This window comes from Macrobrachium rosenbergii, chromosome 14, assembly GCF_040412425.1.
Source record: "Macrobrachium rosenbergii isolate ZJJX-2024 chromosome 14, ASM4041242v1, whole genome shotgun sequence".
NCBI classification, from domain to species: Eukaryota; Metazoa; Arthropoda; class Malacostraca; order Decapoda; family Palaemonidae; genus Macrobrachium; species Macrobrachium rosenbergii.
The window spans coordinates 13,258,464-13,280,103 of NC_089754.1; the positions used below are offsets into that span (position 1 = coordinate 13,258,464).

Genomic DNA, 21,640 nt, shown 5'->3' on the forward strand with positions numbered 1-21,640 from the left:
TCTTAAGTTTAAGTATATTAACGTGTGCTGCAATGATATGATATGTGAAAATGGAAAAGTTAACATAGAAACATATATGTTTATGATGACGATGATGATGAAAGAGAGGGAGACACAAAGAGATCTTTTAAAAGTGACAATTATAATTCCTTGCTTTACAAGACAGCAGAAACAATGTAGAGCAACTTTAAAAGAAATGACATCATCTTTGGCTATAAAATGACTCAGCTATTGGGAACTGAGAATTCAACTTGACATGACACTTACCCTTGGTACTTGACCAGGAACAAGGCATCTGTATCGCTCAGCAAATCGAAGGAAACGCATTCTGACTGGGAAACCTTGTTGACGGATCTTGATGGTTTCTAACATTCCTGAATACCTTAACTGTTCTAACACACATGGCATATCCAGCTTCAATGGGGCCTTCTCATTGTTTGGCTTGATGCAGCGGACAAACCATGGATTACACCTGCAAAAAGTTTACCTCATAAGTACAAAATGGCATCACCAATGAAAGGAAATCAAAGGTATGTGGTTAAGTGACTTTAATATGAATCTTTAAATTCTCAAGGCAATATACTGTACTGCACTGTACACTGCAATAGATTTTGAACAGGATATTCTACAGCACTGGTTATTTGATCATGAATATCACCAAAATTATTAATTCCAAGCATAAAAACTTACTTGCTCATTCCTTCAATCAAGTGTGTTAAGGAGTCATTGAAGCGGGCAGCTACGGTGGGTGTCCTTGGCTTCATTGTGACAAAGCGACCATTGGCTTTTGTAAGCGTTTTGTTTTCTGACCCTAATCGAACATCAAGGAACATAGCTGATACCATCTAAGTCAAAGATAAGTAAAAAGAAAAAAATTAAACATGAATTCAGTTACTATACTATTTCTGACACAAGATGACTATTTAAAAAAAAGTGCATGTATGTCAATAGTTTTATTAATAGGCTGTTCTTTAAACTGATTTTCAAATTTGCTACTTAAAAAAAACTTGTAAAAAAATGGAAATAAAAAGTCACATTCTGTCAAAATATGTAAATTGAATAGGCACCATACATGAGAAAGCATTTAATTCTTGAATGTTTAAAATAAAAGCTATGTGTAAGTCCTATATTTATGTATTTCCTCTACAGTAAACTGATATAAGAAATGCTAAGGATTTTGTAATGCAATATGTTTTCATCTCCAACTTATGATATTGTAACCACCGGTAAAAGCAATGACCTTGGAGCATAAAAGGTCAATGAGTGCTATTCAAAACAGGAACTTACTGATAATTTTGAAGAAATGAGCAATTCAACAACATCATTCCTCAAGGTGTCTCGATTCTTGTCAAGGAAACCTTTCAACACTATACCAGACCTGACCGGCATAATGCTTAATGCCAAACTCCATGGATGACATTCTTGGCCTGCAATGAATTAAAAAAAAACATTAATTCTATCATTAAATATTACTTCAACAAATTTGTATCCACACTGAAACTAAAAGAAAACATTTCACTGAATACTAAAGGGCTTCCTCACCTTGAGTAGAGTTCATTGAGAGCATGATTGTAGTGGCACTTTTCCAAAAAGGAATGATCTGTTGCTTTTGGGAAGTTACTCTCATCATCAAGTAGATGCAAAATGCCAACAGGTTTTCTTGCTATCAGTTCTATCACAGGTAGGTTGTCCTGTTGATATAAAGAGCATAACTTTTAATTCATAATCATGCCTTTTCACTTCTGATAATTCAGATGTAACCAGCCCTCCTTGTGAATCATTCTTGCACCTTGGGAAAATATTTACAATCAACATAAAACCACCTCACACTACCTTCTACTCTTTTCAACAACTGTTATTACTGTGTATTACACTATTGCTATGTGACACACTCCGCTTAGTTGAATGAGATGAAGATGAAGGCCAAGTGGTAGATGGCAAGGTGCAGAAAAAATCTGGGATGGCTGGAATCAGACTCTCAACACATCAGTGGATGAGTAAAAATAGAAAAGTTGCAAAAAAGGTAGTGGTAAAAAGATGACATAAAAAACTCACAGTTGAAAAGAGAGAAATATAGGAACAAAGGCGGCAGTACAGTACTTTGAAACTCTATTGCAAATATGAACTGAAGGATGCTGACTTGATGGAGGAACCAACAGAGAAGTCATATCTAACAGTAAAATAAACCTGCAGAAGATAAAAAGACAGAAAACAACTCAGGATTATCAAGGCTGAATTATTAAGTTCAACTCAGGATTATCAAGGCTGAATTATTAAGTTAAAAGTCCCTCGAGACCAACTTCTTACTAAAGTGGGTCTTCTGGTTTCATTTCTTTACTATGTTTGCTTATATCCTGCTCTTCCTGAAAAGACCAAAATATATGCAAACATAATAAAGAAATGGAACCAAAAGAGTTGGAAAAGAGCATCACACCAATAATACTGAATACTAAGGAAAAGGGGATGTGGTACAGTGTGAAAATTTAAAAATAAATTTACTTTAGCAAGCTAGGACAGACTTGAAGATTATGGAAGATACATTATGAAAAAGTTATCAGTTATTACCTGTTTGATGTCAAGACAGAAAAATCAACAACAGGGGTGGGCTTGACAATCAGGCAACTACAACAGTATTACCAAATAAAAAATAAGAGGTTTTATAATAAATCTACAGATTTTGGGGTATTCAACAACTTGCCAAACAGAATATTGTACTGCTGGTGCATCCCACTAAATGCTGAGTGATTTGATGGCAATCATTCTGCCAGTTATTTTCTCAACAACTATATTCGGGATGATGCTGAATCTTTTTTAGGTACATAAATGCAAGAGTGATACAAGGGTAGTTCTAAGTTAAGTTCCCTGTATGTTTGTTTACACATAACTCTTAAAACATCCCAGTAAATTAGAATCTGCAGTCACTGTCCCATGCTGGCAGGTATGTTGTCCCATATGTACAAACAATAGCAATACAGTAATTACATGTAAGCTTTTGTAATTGAAATTATATTTACTATACTTACTTTCACACTGAATTTGTGAAGAAAGTGTACAGTACATTACTTACAATAAATTGTGTTCTATCATACATTAATTCAATGATCCTTGGGGACACACTCAAAACTGTACTGATCTCATGCAAAGACGAGGAAATGAATAAAAGTTGTAGAGAAAGAACAGATAAGACTTGTCCAAGTCATACGATAGCTAGGAAGTGAATTACATTTGTGACATGGAGAGATAAGGGTTACCCCTAAATGCAACTCTCCTCAGTTGACATGCTTCTTACACAGCACTTAAGCACAACAAAAACAAGGGGTCTGTTTACAGAACAGACACACTGTTTCTTATGGCTATCTTAAAATCATTCATGTTGCTAGTTAAATCAAAGCTGTAGTACGTATTCAATTCCTGGAAAAACACTGTAAAAAATAAACAAAATTATGAACATCTCAAAACAATTATACATAATATGGCTATAACAGATAATAAGAATGGTCATTAATAACTGAATTCATACAAGATTGAAGAGGAAATTACATAACCAGTATACAACATGAAACCACGGATAAGATATTAATTTTACCCAAAATAGAATTTTGAAGCTAACCACTACACTAGATATTTTATAAAGAAAAAAATCTAGTCTAGTAGTAAATATCACTAGGATGCCAATGCTGCAACTTAATTTTCTATGTTGACACTTGGTTCAGAAAAACTAGTGGTCCTCTAGATACTTTACCTGATAGTCAATATTCTGCCAGTCAATTTTCTCTTTGGCATATTCTTGCTGCTCAAGCTTGAAAATATGCTTGTTGAAGTAGAACTGTAGTTTTTCATTTGCATAATTGATGCACAACTGTTCAAAGCTATTTTCCTGTTATCAAAGAAACATAATGAGGAATGTTAATATCAGAAACACTAAGCTCACAAGTAGTTCTAAAGATGAAATTACACATGAACCCAGATATATCTTTGGTACTCATATAATTATTGCATGGTATGCTACAGATGCTTAGACAAAAAAGGAAAAACTATATTTACATGAGATACTTAAAAACTTATTCATGGAAATACATAAAAATGTTTCATTCATACATAAAATTAATATAGTACATAGGAAGTCTCTAAGCAAATGTCATAGCTATATCATTAAAAAATGCAATGTAAACGAACAAGATCTGCATGAGAAAACAGATAAGGCTGCAATAATAATTTCTCCAAAATGTTTTAGAAGTATAAAATTACTTTATAACAAAAGACACAGAGGGAGAGAAGGCTCAAACCTTACACGCCTTGATCCTGAGTATCAAAAGGTCCCTGTGAAAAGCATCCACACAAGCCCCTAAAATGACCTGCTCCAGCCAACAGGAATATAATTATTGGAAACAAAGATTCTGATGACTTATGTCCAGGAAAGACAAGAGGGAGAAGGTCAACAGGAATCCATTTGATGGAGATATGACTTAATGGCTTTCAAGGGACACAGGACTGTCTTCTGGAGAAAATGAGGGCAAGGCAGGGATGGAAAAGAAAGAAAAGGGTGAGCCATCCTTGCTCTAAGACTGCACCTTGGCTACAAGCTCCAGGCTAAAAATGAACACCAACGATAAGTGAGACACTTCGACCAAATCCATACGTCAAACCATAGGTGAGGCAGCATCTGACAGAGGATCAAAAGGTAAGGCTGAACAGCACTGAAATCAAGTCCCAACTGAGAGATTCATCTGGTTCAGGAATAGGACTGTCAATATGACAACAATACTGAGAAAGACAGAAGATCACAGGTTCTTTAATAGAGAATGAGAGAGAGAGAGAGAGAGAGAGAGAGAGAGAGAGAGAGAGAGAGATTCTTATTGCTGATGATTAAGTCAGCATCACAAGAATGGAGGCCATGAAACCTCTAACTTGAATCTAACTTCCCTGGTACAAGACAGTGGTAGAGGATCTTCATGGGGTGGCAATGGTTTCTACAGCAACCTCCTAAAAGCCACTACAACCAAGTAAGCTCGACAGTCACCACAATTGAAGATGTAGCAACTCAGGGCAACTTTGAAACTGGTGGAGGTGAGGTTGTTTCAGAAGACACCTCAAAGCACAGAGAGGTCTGAGATAGTCCTTTACAAGCTCCACAAGGTCCAAGAACCACTCCTGCTGCATCAAAGGGAATGATGAGTTATCTGGGCAATTACTGACATCTGAAACCTCACTAGAAAGCTCTCAGCAGTCTGAATAGCAGAAACAAGTAGACACAAAATCATATGAAGGTCGGAGCATTGTGTCTACTGTCTAAGCTCCTGGGTCTTGCTTAAGAGTACAGTGGTAGTCTGGTAGTGATTGTGTTTTGGCCACTGGTTTCTGTTCCTCAGCTGTATGCACACTACACTGCTACAAGTAGGTGCAGAGCTTTATATGACAAACTCTAAGTCCAAACGCAATTTGCACATTGGCTGTTCATGTTCCAGTGAAGTCAAGGAAAGAGTTCCTCTTTCATGTAGCCTCATAATACAAGCCAAGAATTTCCTCCCACATTCAATCTGTGGAAATCAGTAATCCTCACACTGATGGGTATCTCTCATCTTCTGTAAATGAATTAGTTGACCTGCCAAAGTACTGAAGTAAAGGCTCCTTGTAAAGCAAATGTTTTAGCCATAAAAGAATTCATTTATGGTATTCGCAAGAAAATTAAGTAGTACAGCCATCACCAGGAAAGAATGATCACAAAGAAAATCTCAAATACAGACACTCACCAGCTAAGCAGCCTGGCATGAAAACATCAATAACATTTTTCTATAAGGGAACATTAGCTTTTAAATAAGTCAATAGTATACAATGAAAAATACAGTTAAAAGTTTATGTATGCACTTCACAAGTTTATAACAATAATAGGCTAATAAAAGCAGGCCTAAGCCTTGGTCATGTCAGGTTTCCTCTTGATAGGTTAGCTTTTTTCTTCATATGCCATAACATTAAAAAAATGTTGATAACTTGCATTTATTTGAGTAACTAAAAACATTATGACCATAATGCACATTAATTTTCACCTTAAGTCAATATGATCCATTACAGCTTAATAAACGTGTGTAAATCACTTGGGAAGGAGAAGGGGTGCTCAGACTGACTCTCTTTAAGTTAGGGTAGGCCACATAGGATAATCTATCACAATCACTGGGAGTCCAAGGAAAGCAAGGAGGCACACTCAGTCCCCACATCCTATTGGGTTAGCCTAGGTTACATTACATTGGTTTCGATGGACATGTCAGCCTACCTTACAACCCTGGTTCCACTAACGGATCCAGAAAAATTTCATGGAGGATGTACCAATTTTCATATTATACACACGTATATATATGTATATATATAATATATATATGTAATTTTTCGAAGACTCAGCCAGCCATTTCCAAAGGTGCCAGCTAGCCCATGAAAACCATTTTGGATTTTCCACTAAAAATGATAAGGTAGTAAAAGAACCTAAAATACCAACCTAACGTAAAACTAAAATTTTGCATTAGTTATGGAGGGGGCTGGTATTGTCTTACCACAAGTCCTTACTTTTCTCTGCTATTAGGCATTTGCACATGTATTGAGAGGAAATTTTTTGTTTTGATATGATTTACCCAAGAAAAATATAAATTATAAAGCGGGAGGTGGCTGGAGTCTAACGAAAAATAACCATATATATTTATATATATACATATATATTATTTCCTTAATCGACTGTTATTTTTTTCCCATTTTTATATTTATTTGTTATCATCTAAATCTTCAATATTATTATTTTATCATTATTTTTCATGGGCGGGCATGTGCCCAGGTGCCACCCTCCCTGGATCCGTTAGTGCCTGATTAACAAAGCACCTGTCCCTTATCATATAACCTAGATAGCCTATGGGACAGCTATCATAATTAAGTACACATATACAATAAACAAATATTAATACTCTCACCTTGAAGGCTTCAAATCCGAAAATATCGAGGATGGAGATGTGAGTTTTCTTTGACCCCTTGTGGATGATCTGGTTGATCCTACGGACAAGCCACGAGAAAAGGGAAGAATACAAGGCCTTGGCAATGGCATCACGGGCATCAAGGGCTTGATCAATGTTCAAAGGTGTGAACACGCGCTCGTTCCTCGCTTCCTGAACAGAATAAATATTAAATTAACAAACAAGCTATGAATTAGCGTCGTTACAAATTCGTCCCACTGTCTGTCGAATTCTTATAGTTCTTGTCTTTCTAGTTACTCACCAGTCAACCAAATGTGGTTTCAACAATGTCTTGGTTTCAATAGATGTCGTGATTTTCTACTCTCAAGCTGTTTTCGTTAAGTCCAGTCCACTTATTTATCTCAGTACTTACCTGTCAGTTATCGTTGCTCTGTCCGTCTGTCTACAAATCTGTCCAAGCGATTATGAGCATTGTCTAGTGCTTGTCACATTTTGGTAGGTTGTTTCCTCATATACCGCACATGCACTTTGATGAAGTGTTGAAGTCTCTAAACTAATTTCTCTAAAACAGTGCGTAGTTATTCTTCAAACAAGCAAACAAACAACAATACACATTAACAGACATTAAATATGAATGGAAGATAGAAGAATACAAGGACAAGTGAGTAGGTGAGTGCAAGTAAGTGTTACTAAGGTTAACATAAAATCATCTGGTGTTAAACAGGGTTTATCATTGGCTGGGACTTTACTTACATTCATATACAGTATAATAATAATAATAATAATAATAATAAATGATTCTTGTTATATGAGTATATCTAAGTATACTCAGGAAGTCCTTATAATATAGTAGTAATAACGGTAGTCGTACAGCTTACTGAGAACACAGAACACCCAAGATAAAACGATGGCATAAAATTCTGCAAATCTGATTATATACGTCTGAAAAAGTCTCAGTGAGCACATCATGTCTTGGAAGATTAACCTACAAAAGCGCAAGAAGTGTGAGCATCGTAATCAGATTAGCTTCACTGAAGGCATAAAACCCCTGAAAGAACTGCTGCCCCTATGGGATAGCCTACCTTTTAAACGAATAATAAGATCTCACAAGTCTACGCCAAAACACCTGGCATATTACATTCTTGTTTCATTCATTTTCATTAAATACAGGACTTATTCCACTCGGTACGGTTTACGATTCCTTTGAATCACGCACAGAAACATTCTCGAGTCTTCTATCCTCAGTAGCCCATTCAGCATAGCCTACTTGTACCTACTGTACATTCATGACTTCTCCATAGAAAACGAGGCGACATAAAGTGATCCCAAGAACATGTTGAGCTACCATCGTCAATAATGTTATAAAAGATGAAGACAGCAATATAACGCTATTTCTTCAATTAATTGTTTCCATTGTTAAAAAAATATTGTACCTCCGATGTCTTTAATATAACTGTACTTTGTAGGCTTACGCATTTCCAGTGCTAATCGTGTAATAAAGCCAAATAGGCTACATATATCACAGAATGCATGAGTTCCTGTATCCCTAACGATACAAAACAAAATGCCTGTTCATTTTAATAATTAGTCGATTCACATTCAAATTTCTTCGGTCTCAATTATTCATTTTCATTTTCACTACCTACAAAAAACTTTGTACAGGCCTGTTTTAACTGTTCACTGTTCATGTCATTCCTTCAATAAACCAGTCATAACACAAACGCGTCAAATTGTTTTCATTATTCCGTGCAGTGCAGAATGCGGCCACATATTCAAAATGAGTTCATACTGAATCTCAAACAGAATGAAACTATACTTTTAAAATAAAATGTGCTCTCTCAATATACTGTATATCAGGCACATCAGAGGTACAACTTCATAATGTATGTTCACAAAATCCCACGCAGGATGAAGCTACATTTTCAGTAGGATGCGCTCTCACTTCACCCTGGGCAGACTGAAGTCACACAGTCATAATGTGATCGCACTATGTTCCAAGCAAAATGAAGCTACACATTCGTCATGTAACGCATTCTCCCTCGGCACAGTACGCAACGTTGGAGCATACTTCCGCCACAACCCACGAGAGCTCCAACCATAACCTGGTCAAAATGAAGTTCTACCTGGGTTATGGCGAGGACACGTTTTTAGTTGAGTAAGTCTTGTCGTTGTAACAAAGATATTTAGAAAATTCAGTCCTTTTCGTGGTGACAAAGAACCTGACATCAATTAGTAATGTGTGAAGTGAGCGTAGCCTATGTACACTGACCATTCACTCATCAACTGTTATACTTCCACATACCACCATAATAACTTTATTCACTCAAAAACATGGGAGCACATTCTCTCTCTCCAAACATAGACATACATCCGTACACACACACACACACACACACACACACACACACACACACACACACACATATATATATATATATATATATATATATATATATATATATATATATATATATATATATATATATAAAGCTGATAAAAACGAAATTTGAATAAAAGATAAAATCTTAAAGAATTCAGCCCAAAATTTCATCCTCCAATGGACCTCTTCAGAGGCGAATTATTATTACAATCTTCTTTCCAGTGGTCCGTTGGAGGACAAAACCATTGGACTAATTCTTCAGCTTATCTTTTATTATATTTCCGCCTTGTCATCTTCGAGGTAGATTGCACAGGTAAGCATACACACACTTTATATATATATATATATATATATATATATATATATATATATATATATATATATATATATATATATATATATATATATATATATCAGTTGTTTAATAGTGCAACTGCGAGATTTTCCTCCTGTTGTGCCTGGCAAACCTTTCTACTCTCGATTTCCCTTTCAGCGCTGAATGACCTCATGGGTCCCTGCCCTGGCCTTTGGCCTAAATTCTATATTCCAGTCCATTCCATTGCTGGTATGAAAAGTAAACAATGGCCAGCTTGGAGCCTTGGGTTATTTTGCAAGTAACTATAGTCACAACAAAAAATAACAATGATTATGGCGATGGCGGTGGGAGCAAAAATAATAGTAATAATGTAGAACAAAAATTACTGGATAAAGTGAATAGGAAGCTGAGTGGAAAAATTCAGTCCTCTCTGTTCTCAATTACACTACCAAGGTTTAAAACGCCATGTCCTGCTAGTCAGTTGGTTAGCGAGTTATGGTTAGTTGCCCATTTCAACGACAGTGTCCTCGTTAGTGGCTGTTTATCATTATTTTAAGGGATATTTTATTCCAGACTGCTCGCACAGCCAATTTCACTTTCAAGGCAGTTACTCGTTGATTTATAACGTGTGATTACAGCCTCAGTTATACCATGAAAGGTGAGGATACAAAGGTATGGGTTAGGTTATCTAAAAGCTCACAAAAATTAATCCCCAATCAGGTTCAATAAAAACAAAAATGCATTCTACAAAGGCCACAAAAATTAGATTCTACTAATCCCACAAAGATTTAGAGTCATCAAGTCCCCAAAATTAGACACTGTAAAGCCATCAACACTTGAATTCTATGATGCCTACCAAAAGGTACATTTTACAAGGCTTACAAAGATTAGACAGTACAGACCCCGCAAATTAAAAAAGCCCTAAAAATTAGTCTGTAAAGATTAAAAATCACCAAAAATGAGATTACATTAGTTTCCCAAAAACCAATAAAATTAGTTTACAGCACCTGCTAAAAATACATTCAATAAAGCCTACGCGTACTAAACTCTATAAAACCCATATAATTAGACTGTCCGAAGCCCGTCAAACAAGATTCCACAAGAAACAGAAAACCTACAAAACTTACAAGTTCAAAAAAAGTTAGATAAAATGAACCCCACACAAATTAGATTGTATAAAGTTGAAAAAAAGATTCTGTAAAGGCTATAAAGTAGCTTTTTGCGAGTTATGCAACTAAACCTTACTGAGGGGGATGACTGAGTAGTTTCAAGTGCCTGAATAATCACGGGGAGACAACAAAAGGCAATAGTAATTGGAACTATGGAGTAACATACCGTATATATATTACTAGTACCAGTTTTGCTACCCTAATACTATTCTTCTTGTATTTCAATACACTTTTATTTATCGCTTATTTATTTTTTTTTTAATAAGTGAGATCTCTTCTTTTTGTATTTCCCTTTACTTCCTCTTACTTCTTCCTAATGAACACCATATTCTTTGGCAGCTTGAATTTCTAGTCAATGGCCCATGTGAGCTTGTTCCATATGAACAGGCTTCATTTACTGAATAATAATAACAATATTGAAAATGAAGAGCTCGACAACTTAAAGAATTTGACTTTAGGATCAGATATGGAAATAGGCCCAAAATGTTAACTACTAGCAGATCCTGAGCAGAAGTCTAATTCAGTTTACACGACAAATTAAATGCATAAGATATCCAAAATCTCATGCTTTATAGGAGGTAATAATATATATTATGATTCAGAAAACAAAATCTATCTGCTTTGTTATATATTTAGTTATAAGTGAATTAAATAATCATACCATAAATATTATAAGTTAACTCCATCAAACAATGTTTACAAATCTATGATACACAGTTGTAATTTATTAACTAATTTTACTCATACTTAGTAGTAGGCTATAATCAAATACAACTAACAAAATGAGCATATCGATTTATTACATTTTATCATCTTCAACTGTGGTATACAGCAAACTCACTCTCTCTCTCTCTCTCTCTCTCTCTCTCTCTCTCTCTCTCTCTCTCTCTCTCTCTCTCTCTCTCTCTCACTTACAGGAATTCTAATCTGAACAACAAAGTAGGGTCACCCTTCTCGTATCGATAACTGAGGCTGCTTGGTGTTAAACGGGGCACCAGTGTGTGTGTGAACAGACGTGAATTCACAATGCAGTTTTCTTGAACGTGCAACAACGGATCAAAAGAAGCTTTTTTTTTTCTTGATGCACGTGCAAAAACTCACCTTCCCAATTGACACTGGGTAGACCTCCTTTAAGGCGAGGCAGACAGGTCCGCAAGTTGGAAAATTAAAGAAGGAATCAGCGACAGAAAGGAAAAAGATAAGTTCATGAATAGCGGCAACAAAATTTAAGTGGGGACAAAAAGCACATCATCAGTTGTAATTACTGAATGCCAATCGAAGTCGGTAAAAATGGTATTTAAAAGCAAGTAAATATAACCTGGCAAAGGATTCCTGTAAAAGTGTAAGATACGTGGAACGATAATGTGTTAGATTTGCGACAAAGGTAAATAGTTGAAGTATGCAAAAGGGCACGAACTTAATCTTGGTGCTTAGTGGTATATCTGAATAAGTTCTTGAAAATGACACTTAATAACTCGAAAGATTTGGTTTTTTCAGTTTTCGGTATTTTACAGGATATACTTATACTTGAACGCTGGTTACAGTCTGTTAAAGGAATTGCGTTCGTTCCCCAAAAGTGCTAATTCTGGAAGATGATTTTAAAGTCAGTTTTTCGGTCACTCGAACGCACCTCGAAGGTGGCGTATGGAAAATTCTGCTTGAAGCCATTAAAAACAAATCAGCAACGCCTAGTGGTCAAGAACCTTATTATTCTAAGATATTCTGCAGTTTCGTTGTGCATAAACCTACATTTCAGTTATAATTTCTTGACTTTCATTGTTTGTACACTGAGGTTCGGTCTGCTTCTTTCTTTCTTTCTAAAGATTCCACTGAAAAGTTCATGGCTCCTCCGAAAGATCAAAGAAAATCCCACTTGCAACAGTTAAGTAAAAAGTAAACAGCAAAATTTACGAAGTGTGAAAAAAACCCACCTGGACTCGATTATAAGTCAATAACACAGGGTGGTGCTTACAAATTAAATTAGCGGAAGATTAAAAACAGAAGTACAGGAACCACAAACGACAGCACTAATTAATACGCTTTTGGCAACTTAAAACGAAACATAAATACTGCTTCGAGAGTGACCACAAGAAACGACCATTGTTCAAATACGAACCGGACATAAGTTGATTGTTATTTATCTAATCTACTCATAGAAACTTTGTTTCACTTTCCTTTTTGGCTGGTCTGCTATTCTGTATGTCTAGAAATATGTTGAAAGAGATACATCATATATATATATATATATATATATATATATATATATATATATATATATATATATATATATATATATATATATATGTATGTATGTATGTATGTATGTGTATATATGTATATGTATATATATATATATATATATATATATATATATATATATATATATATATATATATATATATATATATATATATATATATATATATATATATATTATGGAAAATAGAAAGGAATATTCAAGTGTACTCAAAGAGTGGAGTTAGGTAATTGGGTAAAAATCAATGAATGGTTGTGTAAAGTGAATACAACTCTACATTAAGAAAAGCAGATTACTCTAACAAAGACTACGGAAGCAGAATAGCATTCTTCAGTATTGAATAAATAGCTGAAAGCCCTTATTGTTAAAATGACTATAAAATAAAAAATACGACACAAAAAATTTAAACAGTAATTATGCTGAAAGCCCTGACAGGCTTAAAGCTAAATTAGGTAAAAAAAATAGAATTATGAAAATATTAAGCATAATTAATACTGTATACATTGATGCATTACTAGCAACTGGCATAATAAGCAAATAATGCAGAACTTGAACAAATGGTACCGATCAAAAGCAATCTTAAGAAAATTCTATTATTCTATCTGTTGTGAAATGAATTTTCAGTTATTAACATTTCAATTAATACTATACCAAGGAAAACCTCTCCCGTATTCCACAGCAATGAAAAAAGAACATCTTATTACTTGAAGAAAATTACAGGTTGACAGCAAGGTAATTAATTACAAAGCACCATTCCAAATGATCCCATTACTAGAAACTCTCATAACTCTATTTTATTAGTCCCCCACCCTCATTGTACAATAAACCAGCAATAATGAATTAATGAAAATGAAAATACAGAGAACAAAAGGTGAACAAAAGACAAACTAACTCACAGTGATCTTGGTGGTTAGCGCTCTTTTGATTCCGTCGGCGTCAATTTGGAGGAGATGTGATGCCCACTTGATCTCTGCTTCGCTGCCTATCTCCACGCCCTCTTGGCCATGTCTCAGCTGCTTGCGGTGGAAATACACGTTGCCAAGATGGAGGACTGTAATGGAGGTGCAGACGAAGTGAATCAGTCAAGGCTACACTTGCTGGATTAACTCAGCAGGCGTTAACAGGCTTGATGCCAGTGCAGACTGGTACTCCTTCGTTAATGGTAATCAGATGAGTTGGTGATGTTATTCTTTACCTGTTATGATATTTAAATACAGAGGGGACGACAGAAAACAGAAGAACTTTACACTTTACCAAACTTAATCATTTCTCGTAGAACTCCTCCAGGTTGGAACAAGATTTCAAATGACCACCAGCAATGTCAATAGGCATTTTTTTCGCTTAAAACCGAAAGGATGAACAGCCAGATTCCCTTATCTAACCTACGACTACGGGAATAAAAGATAAAAGGAAGCGAAAAATGGAAAGAGCGAAAAAGAATCGGGTATTATTCTAAAGGAAATAAACGATCAGTCGGAAAAGGGAGAAGATTTCATGAATTTGCTCAACTCTGGCTTACCAAACCACAAATTTCTTTGTCTCGCAAACCATCTAAGGTAAACATTTGCCTCTGCATCAGCTGCTTCTTTTAATAAGTCGCTCGAGTTCGAATAAAAATTCAAGTTCTGGAGAACAAGAAAGATTTTCACTCGAGCAGAACTGAAGGATTAATAACAAAAGGCCCATTAGTTCTAACCGAACAATTATTCTATTAAAGTATTTAACTTTACCTTTTAACTTCAAACGTGTTAGCATCAGTGAGACTAAAAATATTAACTTTTAAACCTTGTAATTAAACATCATAGATTATTAACAAAGTATGAATTCATAAACTAACCAAGATGAAATAATCTCAGAACCAATTTCGCATGATCGTATAAAGTCACATAAGTGTTTTTTAGACTGAGAAGACATCCGGTAAGTAGGTTAAATTGAAGTTTATTGGCACCTACTAAGGTAAACAGCATCTATAACAAATTACATTCAAATGAAAAATAATAATAATATAAATTAGGCATGAAGGACGTTTGGCATCAGATATCACCCAGTATGGCTTAGCAGAGTGGTTCTCAACCTCTTTTGGCCCACCCATACACCCTTTCAGCATATGTCAGAATGTCATCTCCCCGCCCTTTCCAAAATTGTCTGCCTCAAAAGGTGCATTCCAAATAATGTGCAACAAAATACTAACACAAACACGCGAGCTAGCGGAGACAAAGCCCAGTGTGACCTCTCAGTAGCGCGGACCAATGCACACTGGGTTTTGTTTTGTGTGGTCCAAGAGCCAGTTTGGGCCTGCCAATCTGTGGTCACAATTCACCCCCCACACAAAACTCTGAAATTCCCTCCCTCGTTGAGAACCACTGGTGCCTTAGTAGTCATTTGGGACCAAAAGAAAGCGGGAGAACCAAAGCAACTAAAATATACAGCTATATACAGTAGATGCAACTTTTATGAAACTGATTTTATTAACACGTGGTTCTTTTTTAACCGATCGAAAACAAACTTGATGTTCCAGGTGAAACTTAATTTGGTCCAATCCAACAAAATATTCCCAATGCTGCTAATCAAATCAAATTATAACAATACGTAATACAGATTACGGAAATGTCTCCAAATTTGCAATAAAAAACAAAATATATTTAAGCAATTTTTTCAGTAACAGTAGGGAAAATGTATCATTATACAGCAAACAAAAAAATTGATTTCCTTTGTGTATAAACTAAATGATCTATTGAGGATTTTACCCGGTAAAAACAATGATCACAGTGCACAATGGGGTTCTAATCTTTTTCATGGAAATTATCTTATTTTTCGAAGTCTGAGAACTTATACGCAAGGTCAGTTGACCTCAAATGTCACAATGGCTGTATTGTAAGGACAGATAAACGGTATTGACCAAAATTCATCTCGGTCATACTTCCAGAAAAATATACGAAATAAAACATTAAAAAACACAATAGTGTAAAATTCCCGCGTAATATGCACGGGGAAAAAATCACCCATTAAACAATGAAAATTAGACAAGATAAATAACAAGGTGGACTCTCACCCGCCGCAAGGATTCTGAAGATGGTGTCTTGTTCCTCGGTGGAGAAGCCTACCACCTGCATGGCGGAGAGCAAGGCCTGGAAGTCCTCGCCATCATATTTGCGCTCGAGTTGGCTGTTGCCTCCCTGCGGGGAAAGAAATGAGATTTCGTTCATTGATGAAGAATAATAATTCAGTATTTTGTTTACGAACTCCAAGGGAAATATTAATGAAGTCTTTGAACGAAATTGGGCAATCCTATGCAAAAGGGATAAAATGGATTCTGTGATGCAAATCACGCTAAAATTTGCTTGCATTTACATAGATTATGCAGACCTGAATTATATGTAAGACCAGACACACAAAAATAATATACTAATACGTGTACGTAATGGCATGGTCTGTTGGTAATTCCGACCGCACTGAGCACCTCGTAGTCACTGACCCACAAACCGGTGAACGGTGCCTTTCGAAATATATCTACAATAATCATCCTCTCATTCTGTTACTTAATCTTGCAGACGTTGTAAATGTAACTTTAAAAATCATTTGTAAGTGACACCAACATGGAAGTAAATTATCTTTTCGTTTCTCTTACTTGTTCGTCGATGATATGAACATGAGATGCAAGAAAAGAACAGAGCCGTTAACAACATAATTCCCACAAAAGGAATACAAACAAAATCCAGCAGAAACTTGTTATCTGGCATCAAAAACCCCGATGGTTGCTATGCCAGGTTCTGACAGAGTTAACCAGACAATCAAAGCTTGGGTGTAAGAGTATGCAAAGGAAGAGGAAGTTAAAGAAGTGGGAAGGAGGCGGAGGAATAGGTGAAGGGAGAGGGGAGGGGGGAGGAGGAGGAGGAAGAAACTTTCTGACTCACCTGATTGAGGTAGAAATATTTATCGGCTGTGGTGAGGCCGTACTTGGATTTCTTCTCCTCCGGTAGCCCGGCTAAGAGCTCGTAAAAAACGTGGTAGTTCCTCTCTTCGGGAGCCTGCGTCACTATGCGAGATTTTTCCAGGAGGTACTCGGTGATCTTGGCGCCTGTTATGACCCCGCTGTTAAGGAAAAAAAAACAATAATATTAGAAGACAGCAGACGTTCGTAACCATCTTGATCTAAAGAGAAAACATATTTACAAAAAGGTGACGATTTAGTGTGTTCCTCTTTCGTTCTGAGTCTTTGTACAGATTGGAAACTCCATTGCTCTGTCAAGGCGAGTGTGCCCCATAAATAACGTTTCAGTATTCTCGGTATATACCCATACATTACAAAATCAAAACCTGTGAAAAATGCAATACCTTCTGCATGGGACATGAAAACTTGCATGAAAATTCACATATATACATAATCACCATTAAGAATTTAAGAGGCAAAATGAATGTAACAGTAAACGAAAGATTACAACAAGGAAACCTCTAGACTAATAGACTTACTCTTTGAAATAGACTTCCAGGTACTTCCCGAACCTGGATGAGTTATCGTTCTTCACTGTTTTGGCATTTCCGAAGGATTCCAGCAAAGGCGAAGCCTCCAGAATCTGTTCCGTGATCAGGTTGCTTTGAGATTTGTTGACGGCCGCTAAGTACTGCATGATCAGTTTCGTGGACTCCGTCTTGCCTGAGGTCGTGACGATGGTATTATTCTCTCTCTCTCTCTCTCTCTCTCTCTCTCTCTCTCTCTCTCTCTCTCTCTCTCTCTCTCTCTCTCTTCATAAACTCACAAGAATAAATTCTTTTGCGAATATAAGCTAAGATATAGGCGACATCCAGAAGATACGAAATGGCCACAAATCCTGTTTTTTTATTTTTTATTTTTTAGTAACCCGGCAACAAACCTCGCAACAGTCAGCCAATATTCTGAGATAAAATTCAAGTCACGTATGTGCGTTATTGTGTGACATCACTGCAACAAACATGCGTGACTTTGTTTTCCAACAGTGCATCAAAACTCATGTATACTTGACTCAAACGTTGGTGATGAGATGCTTCAAGATGTCAGATAATCTGGTTTAGTAAAAGCTACACACACTCGTACACATACATATATATATATATATATATATATATATATATATATATATATATATATATATATATATATATATATATATATATGTGTGTGTGTGTGTGTGTGTGTGTGTGTGTATATATATATATATACATTCATACATACATTTTATATATATATATATATATATATATATATATATATATATATATATATATATATATATATATATATATATATGCAAGTGTTTGGGAAAACCTAATGAACAAATAATCTGTAGGACCTGGACTGAGAGATCTAATTAAATAAAGAGATAGTTCATTTTTAAAGGAAATATCCCAGAATTACAACAATTAAGAACAAAAACATTCTTGCAGTAATGTTCTAAAAAAAATCTTGATTTTTTAAATTTCTAGACATTTCATTTGACCTTTGTAAATTTTTTAGTAATTCATCATATCAAGTCAACGTTAAAATACATGGATTTTTAAAATTCCCATTGTTCCTGCAATTTTCGTACGGCCTGCGATAAATGAGCTACTTAAGACTAAGTATATTATCCAACACACAACGATTACCTGCGCCAGATTCTCCCGAGATGACAACGCACTGGTTGACGCCATCTTTGCTCATCCGAGAATAGGCAGAGGAGCCGATGGCAAAAATGTGCCTAAGAAAGGAAAAGAAAGAAGTGAATGAATAGCATTGAGAAATTTTGTTAACAAAAAAGCTGATGTAAGAGAGGTAACTGAGAACCATTACAAAATTGTACCAGTAAATTGAACAGAAGTAAATGAGAAACATCAAAATTTTAATCCAAAACGAAGAAAAGCAAAAGAGATGAAAATTAATAAGTAAATAAAAAGCAATAAAAATATACGAAAAGAGATCAAACGAAGTAAATGAGAAGCAGTGCAAAAACTCACGAAAATAAATAACTAATGTAATGCGAGTAACCGGCGTGAGACTTACGGTAGAAAATGTATAACTGTATGGTAATTAAACTGAAATGAAAACCTAAAAAAAGCTGCAATGAAATAAATGTCTTTCGAGATATGAGAATTATCATGAAAGTCAGCTATAATTATGAGCAAGAAACAACCGATAATCATCAAAAACGTCAACAAAAAGTTACTTTGCCTAAGATGAAAATCATTGAAGAGACTCGGCTCATGACAGAAAACCAGATGTCACTATGATGTAAACGAGAAGCATCACAACAGCAAGTGAAAATAAATTCAGCATAATACGAGAATCATTATTAATACGAACACAAACGGACGAAGTTCATAATTCATGTAGTTGAAAAGAGTGACTGTAGAATCATCATGACAGAAAGACGCAAACTCATAAAACAATAACAATAGATGCAAAGACTCTTATCAGAAACGAAGAATCATTTGATACAAAGGTGAAAAGATGTAAGCAATTCATGAATAGGAGATGACTCCTGCCATGAAAAAAACGTTAAAAGAAACTGATGAGAGTCATTACAGACGGGAATCTGACCCCGTGTCAAACGTTCCCGGAAGTAAGAAGAGGAAGTGATCTCGTCTCGAATGCTTAAGATTGACTGGCGGGAGTAAATCTGACCTTATAAACTTGACCTCCGACTTCCGTACCCACAGCGCACGCGCTAATTAAGTTCTCATCTTTACAGTTCTACTGCGAGATAGATAAATAGATAGATAGATAGATAGATAGATAGATAGATAGACAGATATAATATATGCTGTTAACAAAAAAGAGCACAAAAGAACATGATGTATTTGTAAGACTTTATTGTCATCATTTCATAACTAGTATCACCTGTAGTCGTATACTTACGGAGGTAAAGTTCCCAATATTTGGCCCTCATATTTTTTCACCATGTCGAGCCCATAAATATCGAACATTCGATATGGGTTGACTGCCACCAGTATGCTGCCCGTATAAGTCTGTAAAATAAAAGAAAAGCAATGAAGGAAAGACAAATAAAATAAGGCATGTATGCATAATATGCACAGAGATATACATAAAAATGGACACTTACATATATATTTTCTTTGTCGTATCGTATTTTGAGATTCCATAGTAATGACGCTTCGTTGAGGTCTCTGGTGGTGAGAGAAAAGGAAAAAAATGAATTGAGCCGTTTAGGAATGTGTAAATGAGGATATTAAAAAAAAGTTGCATTTACACAACAACATAAACATAACTGATATATATAAAACGGGTCAAGACCAAGTTCACACACGCATATACAAATCTATATTATTATTATTATTATTATTATTATTATTATTATTATTATTATTATTTCAGTACATGAAACCTATTCACATGGAACAAGCACACAGGGGCCATTGACTTGAAATTCAAGCTTCCAAAGAATGTTGGCTTCAACCTCCCACCGCAGACCCCACACTGACGCAGTAACTGATCATGATATACAGCCAGTGATTTTTCATCGCCCTGGGGGAGACGTGAACCCACGACACCTGAGTGGCGTGCCACGACACTAACCACTATACAAGAGGACCAGCTGGTATGTATGTATACAAAGTGTATATATATATATATATATATATATATGTATACAAAGGGTGGGGCTGTAGAATAATAATTTACCAATTATTGTCACGTTCATCCTCTAATCATTAAAGCAAGGATTCTTCTCATTATCACAGCCATTTCTTGCACCTAATATACACATAAGATTCATGAGCAGCATACCGATATTACTTGCAAGTACTTTGACTCTCATCTGCATCTTTTACGCAATCATTCACCACCTAGTCTCTCCCACTCTCACTTCATGATCCAACCATCTGAAAACTGATCATCGTTTATATTCCAAGCCAGCGCTGTTTTCAATATTGCTGCACTGTAATATTTCCTCCGCCTTTTTTCTTAACTCATTCCATATATATCACACAAACAGCTCAGTCCGAAAGCCTCTATTCAATTACATTCAACATCAAAATGAACCCCATTTCTACGAGGCAAAATTTTCTCTCACATATTTACACAACTGACTTCCGCTATTGTCTTTATTATACTGGTTTTCATTAGGGTATAACGTCTCTTGGTAGTCTATTAGCTCTATCGTTTTGCATTGACGAGCCCCACCGTTTCAATGGCAGGCTCAAAAAACTTTGTAGCAAGGGCGTCTCCTTGGCTTTTTGTTTGTAATGCTCCCTAAAATGCTTCCCAGACCCTCGTTTCTTTAGGTTCATTATCCTTTCGGATCTCTCGTTACTCCAGGGAATCAAGCAGTTGCTTGGGGCAATCATGATAGGGCTACTATTAGACTAAGATGGCCTTCTACCAGCAAGAGTTCTTGCTCCTTGAGCAACCAGCAACTGGACAGATTCATATTCTGTACTTTGAAGACTACTGGACATACATCTTCACCTTGATAGTGTAACATATTTTGCAAGTTAGGTCCCTGGATAAACTAGTCCCACAGCGAGTGACAAATTTTGACATAATATCCATTATCGTTTTCCATGGCTGAAACAGTATAATGTGTCTATGTCTCA

At 35.7% G+C, this 21,640-nt stretch overlaps 1 protein-coding gene across 1 annotated transcript in view; it reads right to left on the bottom strand.

Annotated features, from left to right (window-relative positions):
- The window catches only part of Myo10A (Myosin 10A), a 250,021-nt gene that overhangs the window by 135,283 nt on the left and 93,098 nt on the right, over positions 1–21,640 (bottom strand). The window contains 14 exon segments of the mRNA XM_067115921.1: positions 268–472; positions 691–845; positions 1,288–1,359; positions 1,361–1,427; positions 1,543–1,691; positions 3,743–3,877; positions 6,951–7,142; positions 13,969–14,123; positions 16,125–16,248; positions 16,987–17,164; positions 17,543–17,726; positions 18,695–18,786; positions 19,944–20,053; positions 20,149–20,212. Of these exon segments, the coding sequence (XP_066972022.1) occupies positions 268–472; positions 691–845; positions 1,288–1,359; positions 1,361–1,427; positions 1,543–1,691; positions 3,743–3,877; positions 6,951–7,142; positions 13,969–14,123; positions 16,125–16,248; positions 16,987–17,164; positions 17,543–17,726; positions 18,695–18,786; positions 19,944–20,053; positions 20,149–20,212 (1,882 nt within the window).